At 36.0% G+C, this 9375-nt stretch overlaps 2 protein-coding genes across 2 annotated transcripts; one reads left to right on the top strand and one right to left on the bottom strand.

Annotated features, from left to right (window-relative positions):
* Positions 1-1827: 1827 nt before the first annotated feature.
* On the top strand, positions 1828-3022 carry LOC106341235. The gene is made up of 3 exons (XM_013780041.1): positions 1828-2011; positions 2101-2176; positions 2288-3022. The coding sequence occupies exons 1-3, from the start codon at positions 1967-1969 to the stop codon at positions 2887-2889; spliced, it is 723 nt and encodes a 240-aa protein (XP_013635495.1). The 5' UTR covers positions 1828-1966; the 3' UTR covers positions 2890-3022.
* Positions 3023-3662: 640 nt separating this feature from the next.
* On the bottom strand, positions 3663-6749 carry LOC106337418 (pyridoxal kinase). Its single transcript, XM_013776522.1, has 13 exons — positions 6543-6749; positions 6333-6429; positions 5911-6004; positions 5704-5808; positions 5531-5614; positions 5385-5458; positions 5128-5192; positions 4869-4932; positions 4653-4718; positions 4482-4538; positions 4279-4323; positions 4128-4181; positions 3663-3987 (listed from the first exon to the last, which is right to left on the bottom strand). Exons 1-13 carry the CDS (start codon positions 6599-6601, stop codon positions 3847-3849), a joined length of 1005 nt encoding a protein of 334 aa, XP_013631976.1. The 5' UTR covers positions 6602-6749; the 3' UTR covers positions 3663-3846.
* Between the last annotated feature and the right edge of the window lie 2626 nt (positions 6750-9375).

Raw genomic sequence — 9375 nt, 5'->3', positions numbered from 1 at the left:
TCACGTATGATTTACACGTGAGAATGAAGTTGAGTATCATCAATGGCAGCCAATTTCTTTTGAGAGGTTGTGGATTTAGGTGATGAAATGATAGACACGGGTGAGCTTGTTAACCATGGCTAATTTATACTTTCTTCATTAACTCTCAAGACTTTACTCTTCCTGATAAGTTGGGAGGGAGAAGACATATTTTATCTTTATGTCCCATGTTTGTGCACCTAGTGCAAGTAGACGGAATTCAAGTGTACTCAACTTCAACCAAATAGATATTTCCTATCTTATCATCGCAAGCAATTAATTTGGAGAAATATCCAACACAGTTCAACCAAATAAATCTAATATGTTCATGTTTTGTATTATAGTTTGTGGTCAAACTGAAAATGTGTTGTTGTTTTGTATAAAATCCTCATATTTTATAATAATTTAAGATTTATTTTTCTGATCTATGTTTATATATTTTATGTTAAATTATAGTTTATATAATTTAATTTATAAATTTAAAACCATATATTTGTAACCAAATTTATGTCAAATGTAGCTACTGACTTGCTAAGGGAATTATTGCTAATGTTTGTAGCCATATAGCTACAATTTTTTACACAAAAAAAATCAGTAGCTAAAGTCATCACTAATTAGAAATGAAACAAGTCATAGCCATATTGTTACTATTGGCTACGGAAACTGCTCTCGCTAATCCATCATAAGTTACGGAGCTGAGGCCAAGGAATTGATCTGTTTCTATCCGTTGCTAGCATGATTTTAGCTTACAAATTGTGTCTGATAGCTACAAATTTTTAGCAGCTGATTTAGTAAATTCTTGTTGTTATAGGACTTATGTGCAGAGGATAAGTAAGTAAGAAGAAAATGGATACCTCTGCCGCAAACCTTTAGTAGATATCACTTTTCTTGTAGTGAGCCACTAGAGAGAAAAGAGTATGTGACTGTTGTCACAAACTCAATAATCTGTGTAATCTAAGTGATATTAAAACCAAGTTCGAGCAACATCACATGAAGAAAAATGTCATTCAATGGTCATACATCTTGCTCATGTCAGTTTTTACCACCATCGAACAATGTTTTATGACTTCTAAAAGCGTAATATAATATAGTATCATGGGTAATTAACATTATCCGAGATGGCTTTTTGGCACAAAGGCTGACTGGTGACTAAAACTGAGAATATCTTCGCTATGATTTTATAGCGACGTTACATTTATCTTTAAACCTGAAATATTTAAACACTAAAAAAAAGTGCCCCGAATGAAGAACCGAACGCCATGCCTAATATACGGTAACATTGCAATCCAGTCAATATGCAAATTTATTATTGTGAACCGGTTGCGACATTCAATCCAATTTACCGATTCCAGCAAATTTAGTCATTTATAACGGTTAAGTTAGAGTTCAAAACTTGATGCAAACCGGACTTGCCAGAAAGACTTTTTAACGGTCATACCATTCTTGACAACATTGAAAAAGACAAAAACTGAAGATGGTACGACTACCTACACTAGAGTTATTAACCAAAGTCTGCTTGATAAAGAAGTAATCACCAAAAACAGAAGAAAAACACTAAAAGCTCTGTCCGTAGCCGCTTATTTCATTTAATTAAGCTTTGCAGTGCCAGTTTCTTAGTAGTGGTCCTTCACTCCTTATCCAATTCTTTTGTATTTTGTATTTTGTATTATTTTTCTCAACTCTTAAATTCGAACATGATATTTGACACTTAAAGCTTATGATCGTTGACCAACAGAAACTCTCTCTTCATCACAAGAAAGTGGTGTGTTGTCCTCTGAAACTCACCTGTTAGAAAGCTGACTAATTCAATATTTTCTCTGTCCATCAGAATCTTTGTCCTCTCTCTCCATATCTTTATGTACATCTCTCTTTACTCCTCTTCTTATACCACACTTTCTTTGTTAATAGTTCAAACGCACAAAATAAAAGAAGCTAAAGAAAGGGTTCAATGGAGAAATCAAGAATGCCAAGAAACGTTTATGAACCTTTGAAGGTACAAAAATCCATCTTCTCTTTTTGCTTTAAGGTTCAACATTTGGAGAAAAACGCTTTTTTTTTTTAATATAGGTTTTCATGTAACAGACATATTTTCTCAAGGTTAACATCAACTGCCATGGATGTAATAGGAAAGTGAAGAAAACACTGAGAAAAGTTGAAGGTGAGAGTGTCTCTTCTATGTAACTTAAGATTTGACCAGATGCAGATCTTCGTAATGGATTGTTCTTGTATGTTGGTCCCAAGCACTGTTTCTTATGGATCTTGGTTTCAGGTGTTTACTCTGTTGATATAGACACAGATCAACAAGCAGTGATTGTTAGAGGTAACTTGGATCCAGAGATTTTGGTCAAGAAGTTGAACAGAAGAGGAAAGTATGCAGAGCTTTTGTTCAAGAGTCCTTTCCATAAGGACCAGTTTGGTAATCATCATGACAACAGAAGCTTGAGGAACGCACCATACAACTTCGGAAACAATCACTTTAACAATGTCCCAAGTTACGAAAGGCAAAGCGATGGAGAGATGATGAAGATGATGATGGCAAACAACATGAAACCTGTGATGATGAACGATGCAGACTACTTTCAGATGAGCGATTCTTCTGAAGATTTCCAGGAGCTGTTTGGAGAAACAGCGCAAAGACACAACTATGATGAAGAGGTGCATCCAAATCTGATGAGGGACATGGAGCTTGGATATTCTAATGCATACCCTGCAGCAGAAACAATGAACATGCATATTCCAGGAAGATCTAATAATATGATGATGAATGAGAGATCTTTCCACGGTCAGATGATGAACGGTCCATCTCTAGTTCCACAGTTTATGAATCAGGAACAGTTCAGCTCAAGGCAACTTAATGGATTCTACTACTGATTGAAGAAGTTAGTTTTTAAGATATGTGTGTGTGTGTTTCACCTCTTTATTTCAAGCATAATAGACTAGTAGTCTAGTGTTTTATATTTGTTTCATTGTTGGTTAAGTGTGAGTAAAAGACCTTTGTCACCAGATTAGCTATTTACAAGAACCTAGTGGTATCAATCTTAAAGCTATCATCACATTTCCCATTATCTTAATCTCCATTGTTATGGCAAATGGGCCTCATTTGGTTTGGTTTGGTTTGTTGGTCAATTAGTGTAAATGTCCCTTATTTCGTTTTGCAAATTTGACCAGATTCGGTGTCCGTGAATCACAAAACTAGCCATAACAAGCAATGATTTGTCAGGCAAATCTAAGTTGAAGCAGGACAGAGGAGAAGCTTGTTGAGCTAGGTATGATTTGCTTCTATGTGCTCTATGTTGAGACGTGCAGGTTTAGAATTCAGTTTCAAAGACGAACAAAAGGACCAGTACAATGTGAATTCGCAGAAAAGAGTTGCCTGAAACTGCAAACAAGATTACTACAAGACAGACAGGCGCCATAAACAGAAGAAAACTCAGGAGTAGCTAATGAATGAAGCTACAAGGGCGTTTCTAGATTGTGATGGCATTGTTCAGAGCAGATAGAGAAAATGTAAAAAAAAAAAACGAGACAGAGGAACTTGTGGTTGATTCATTCTGTTGAATGATAAGAAAAAACATGAAGCTGATAAGTGGAAAGAGTAGACTTAAACATGCATGCAAATGAGCAAATACCAAACAGCCTAAACAAGGTTAATGGTTATTTTCAAATCCCCTTACTCTGAAGTCTGAACTGTATTATAATGTATAAAAGAATTGTACAGCGCAACAGTCGTATCCCCAACAAGGAGATCTCAACTAACTTACCCTCAGAATCATATCTATGTTTTCTTATTTTTTTAAGATAAAAATATGTTACAATTTTTCACCTGCTTCAGCTGTATCTCTCAGCTTTCAGTTCAACATTTGGGTTTCGAATATCGTCCTGGCTCTGTATCAATCTAATCTCCAAGCTACTTGAGGTGGGATCATACCCAGCACGTTTGTAGTCACCAAGCGTCCTTCGCAGAAGCGCCTGCTTACAGTAACGAAGATTGAATCATAAGCTTCTCTTTCTTCCAACAAACAATATTTTCAGCAGAGCTTCAAGAACTTTGTGAATAGTAATAAAATCTTAAAGAGAATTTAGTAACTTTTACAAGTTTAAAAGATTACCTGCAACGTTGAAACTGCAAGCTCGGCAGCCTTGTCAAGACTGTCAGGGTATTTCTGGATATTACAATTTATTAACAACAACGTCAGAAAACGTATAAGGAAAAACGATGGAGAATATTTTGCTTCCAGATGGAAATGAAAGAGACATTACATTACTCCAACCAAGTAGAAGAGCAGTCATGAGATCTCCTGTTCCCTGCAGGTGGTGTTTAAGAAAGTGCATCAACTTTAGCATTTTTAGCCACTGGAACCAAAAGATTGTATTTGCCAGCACTAGCAAACCCATTCAGATTGAATGTATAGCTAGTTTTATGATAATATTTTAATGTTTTCTTCAAGTCATCAAGTGAATACCGTAAAATACGCAGGGATTTTGTCTATCAAAATCTTGAATTGCTCAGGCTTCTGCCCCTGAAGTTGAAACACTAAGATCAGTTCACTAGAAAAGCCATTCTTCTATTTGAATTACAAGATACTAAGGCGGATAAAGGTTTAGAATATCTTGATGTTGTTCTAGTAACGTACCTTTTCTTTCTGATGGCTTCCAATAAGCAATAGAAGGCCTCCTATAGTAATGCTAGTGATCACCACCTGCCAAACAATCGAGCCATCGCATTTATGTAGAACCCGATAACATATGCCAAGAAGATTCTCAACCATTAAAGATGGATATAACCAACACTAAATTATATATTTTATATGGAAAGACATTTATGAGACATCAAGGTTAATGAAACAAACCTTTGAAGGACCAGCTGCATGAAGAATAGCACAAGCTTCTCTGCCATCTTCCTCAGAATTTATCCTGTAATATTTTAGAAATGTGTGATGTTTCGAGCCAATAACAAGACAAGAGAGCATGAACTTCATAAATGCAAAAAGATATAAACTCTGGTGCATAAACTAGGGATCGAGGACAAAACACTTCAAAAGAGATTCCATTTCTGATACATCATAGATTAAACAAATGCAAGTTTTGGTTTTGGGGATAAACAAGTACCTTAGTCCTGTTAATTTTTCTGCCTCAAACTGGTTAGGAGTCAACATAGAAGCCAGGGGAACTACCTAACAACAAAAGATTACCAGTCCACATCAACTACTGTTATATCTAAAGATGTGATTGCCAGTTTGGAAAAAAATATGTGAACTTGAAAAAGGAATCGTATATGCTGAGAAAATGGTAGTATATAAAAGTAGATTATCAAAAGATCAAATCGAAAGAACCCGATCACTTTGTTTCTTGAGGTTTTGTTTTACCTTCTCACGATAAACATGCACCAATTCTTCAGGTACATACAACTTTCCTTCATCACCCATCACCGGATCACATACTAAACAAGAGCAGACTATAATTAGCATAAATATTCCATTTAAGAGGCCCTAAATGATTACATATTTGTTACCATATGTAAGATTCGGGTTTACAGAACGAAGCTTATTGATAACCTCCAAGATTGTATTCAGAAAAGATACAGATCCAATATAGCCTGCATTTCATAAACACATGGAACTAAGAGCTAAATAAAAGTAAAAAAGTCTGCTGCTGTGAAAATAAAATTTCTTAATAAATCGTCACCTGTTAATAAGTGAGTGTAGAACAATAAATCATTAGCTTCAAGGCCTTCAATCAACTCCCACAATTGTTCACCATTCAAAACCTGTCCTTTGAAAGTAGGATACCCTGCAACATTCTCATATACCAATGATAACAACACAATATTAAAAGTTTTGAAAAAGCTTTCTCACAGACCCTATCTACATTACTCTGTGACTGAATCTTTACCTGTATGGTTGGAGAACTGAACCGAGTTGATTGGATCCACATCATACCCCAACAACTGAAGAGGGAACACGGCTGACTTGTTACCAACATATCCCTGGCATCACATATATGGCAACAAACCAATCAATGGTTTTTTACACATCCAATTAAAATAAAGTGTGGAGTTTTTCTAAATTATCCAGTAACTAAATTAGAAATCTTCAATCTTGTAATAATCATATCACACTAGTAAACTATTCAAGATGAATCTCAACACAACACAATATCAGCTTATTGATCTAAACCCAAATTGAGATTCAAAAGCACAAGGAAGTAACATGCGCTCTCTGTTTTGTAATGATAAGACAAGCGATAACTTACAAAAAAAATCACACAAACTTTCAACAGAAATTTCATCAAGTATGAGAGATTTAGAAGTGAACCTGTACAGTGTGAGATTGGATACTAAGAACACGACCAGTGTCTGAAGGCAGAGCAAGCGAGAGAACAGGAGGCGTCGACATTCTCGATTTTCTCGATCTTTTACGGATCGTAAATCAAATACAGATCAAATTAATCACAGTTAAATTGGAATTAAAATATTAAAAAAAACATTAAAAAATGAAAATTTGAATCAGGGTTGGAGTTTAGACCTAAAGTTTGGATTAGGAGATCTGGGAGTAGTGGTTGTCGTCGACAGAGAGAATGGCATCAAGAGCTGACCTTTAAGATAGCGTCTTGTTGACCAGCGGGAATTATAATAAGACTCTCTGCTTTTTAAACCGATTGGTTTGGACCGGTTTGAAGCTTACATACAAAAATCCGGACAGAACCCCGCTGGGTAGATCGGTTTGACCATGAACCGGAGGATTATACGATTTGGATTGTCACACTAATTTATATCACTTCAATCGGTCTAGGGTTTCTTAAAGTCGATTAAGTTTTTCTTTGGTCAACAAGTGGTTATCTTAATTCAACTAAAAATAAAACTTACAATAGCAACTATACTGTTAGATGAAAACAAAACCATGTTGTTAACTTATAAACAACTTGTAGGTTATTTGATTAGGCGACATGTAAAGTTAAATAATTATAATAAGAGTAGGCTACACCATGTTATAAACATTTTTTCTTGAATGGGAACATCAAAATCTTGCCGAACTAATTAACTTTTTGATGAATATGTAAGCATCTCGTTTTGTACTAGAAACAAGTGATTTTTGCCGGACAGGGAAATAGAACGAGGTCCTAACTTCAGAGACGGCCCTTGAAGGAAGCTGGTGCTTTCGGGCGTCAAAGAATATGTTATTTTGCCGCCCTAATTTGACAGAAAGTTCTTAGTAGCATTAGTGGTTTGGGTATATAACACATAAGTTTAGCCTTATGTGTTCAATTCCCCTTAAAAAAAATAGGTCACATTTTGTATTTTTGTTTCTAGCCATTTACTTACTAGGACCGGCTCTGCCTAACTTTATGTAGTTTTAGTACTATATAATAGATTCCATGTGGTAGGACATAATCTCAGTTATCAAGCGTAAACTGGTTTCTTTTTTTAAACTCATTCCCAAATATCTTAAATAGAAGATTCTGTAAACTATAATGAAATATGTTATTTTTCCTTGTTAGTGTTGTATTTCTGAGAACTTTGGTGAACTCTTGCTCTGTTTTGTTCACTCATCTCTCTGTTATGATTTCAGTCATAACTCATGATTTGAAGTGTTTGTTTTAAGAGCATATCTGAAACATATTCTTCTTGATTCATTGCATAAAGTTTTGTTTTCAGACTTACATACCTTATATCAAAAGCTATGCCATTCTATGGCTAACAACTCCATACCAACTCCCACTAACCCATAATTCTATTTCTTACTTAACTTCTTTCTTACACACCACTACAACTCTATTTCAGACACTAGACAGCTTCTCTAAACCAAACTACACTACATTAGTTACCTTTCTTCTTCTGATTTGGTTTGATCACAAATTGACATTACTCAACACTCCCACTTGTCATTTTGTTAATCAAACCAAGTTGATCACAAAACTTCTCAAACAGTTTTCCTCCTAGAGCTTTGGTGAAAATGTCTACCAATTGTTCCTCGCCTTTGCAATATTGCAGCTGAATATCTGTGTTCTTCTCATACTCTCTCACCTTGTGATATTTGATCTGCATGTGCTTTGTCCTTTTGTGCTGAACTGGATTCTTTCCAATGGCTATTGCCGACTGACTATCACAGTAGATGGGCATTCCCACTTGAGTGCACAGCCCTAAGTCTTCACCCAGTCTCTTCAACCATATTGCTTGATTTGCTGCGGCACATAGTGCCATATACTCAGCCTCGGCAGTGAATTGTGCTATGGTGTCTTGTTTACTTGTTGTCCATGCGAAGATGGCTGATCCAATGCTGAAACAGTATCCTGTGGTGGACTTCATGTCTTCTGGACATCCACCCCAATCGCTATCTGAGTATCCAATGAGCATTGGTTCCTTGACTTGAGTGAATCTCAATCCAAACTCTAGTGTGCCTTGAATATATCTGAGCACACGTTTAGCCTCCTTCATTTGCTTCATTTTTGGTTTTTTAAGATACCTGGATAAATATGAAGCAGAAAACATTAGATCAGGCCTTGTGGCTGCTAGATACAGCAAACTTGCTGACAAGAATTTGAGATGTCTGATATGGGATTGCTAAACTACTTCCTAGGAATGGAAATTATTCAAAGACAAGATGGAATCCTTTTGTCTCAGGAATTATATGCTAAGAGACTACTGCAGAAGTTCAACATGAGCCAGTGCACAACCACAACAACACCATTGATTCCACAAGGAAAACCGCAAGATGGAGAAGAAGAACTTGCTGACAACAAAGTTTATAGAAGCCTAATGGGAGGTCTGTTGTATCTAACAGCCACAAGGCCTGATCTAATGTTTTCTTAATCTTGTTGTTTGATTGATTCTCAACAAGGTTCTTGAATGTTCGAAGCACTTCTGACTTTGATTGTAGAAAGTATACCCAGACCATTCTTGTGGCATCATCAATGAATGTGAGCAGATACTTGCTTCCACTGAAGGATGTATGTTGCATTGGTCCACAGAGATCACTATGGATTAGCATCAGCTTCTCTCTTGCTCTTGTTTCTGATTCTTTTGGGAATGAGTCTCGACTGTGTTTTCCAATGATGCAGCTTTCACACCTATCATGGTTTACCTTGAATTTTGGCAGACCATGTACCATTTTTTGAGCTTGCATAATCTTCAGATTAGTGTAACTAGTGTATCCTAGCCGCTTGTGCCATAGGTCTGCTTCATTATTGTTGACCACCATGGTTGTTTCTTCTTGAGTAATCCATTCGATGTGAAAACTCTTGTTCACCATTTGAACTTTCCCAATATTTCTTCCCTTTTTATCATAGATTATGCAGTGGTTCTCTTTGAATAATACCTGATACCCGTTGGTAATCAGCTGAGGCACACTTAAGAGATTC

The sequence above is a fragment of the Brassica oleracea genome, chromosome C4, assembly GCF_000695525.1.
Source record: "Brassica oleracea var. oleracea cultivar TO1000 chromosome C4, BOL, whole genome shotgun sequence".
Taxonomy (NCBI): domain Eukaryota; kingdom Viridiplantae; phylum Streptophyta; class Magnoliopsida; order Brassicales; family Brassicaceae; genus Brassica; species Brassica oleracea.
Note: the sequence above shows the minus strand (reverse complement) of the source record. Positions and strands in the feature narration are given on the sequence as shown.

Excerpts from the sequence above, each read along its gene's own strand:
- LOC106341235 (XM_013780041.1), top strand. The coding sequence starts at position 1,967 with ATGGAGAAATCAAGAATGCCAAGAAACGTTTATGAACCTTTGAAG. Across the intron at positions 2,012-2,100 it reads ACGTTTATGAACCTTTGAAG|ACATATTTTCTCAAGGTTAA; the intron begins GTACAAAAATCC and ends TTCATGTAACAG. Across the intron at positions 2,177-2,287 it reads AACACTGAGAAAAGTTGAAG|GTGTTTACTCTGTTGATATA; the intron begins GTGAGAGTGTCT and ends TCTTGGTTTCAG.
- LOC106337418 (XM_013776522.1), bottom strand. The coding sequence starts at position 6,601 with ATGCCATTCTCTCTGTCGACGACAACCACTACTCCCAGATCTCCTAAT. Across the intron at positions 4,182-4,278 it reads TTCTACTTGGTTGGAGTAAT|AAATACCCTGACAGTCTTGA; the intron begins GTAATGTCTCTT and ends TGTAATATCCAG. Across the intron at positions 3,988-4,127 it reads TTGCAGTTTCAACGTTGCAG|GCGCTTCTGCGAAGGACGCT; the intron begins GTAATCTTTTAA and ends TACTGTAAGCAG.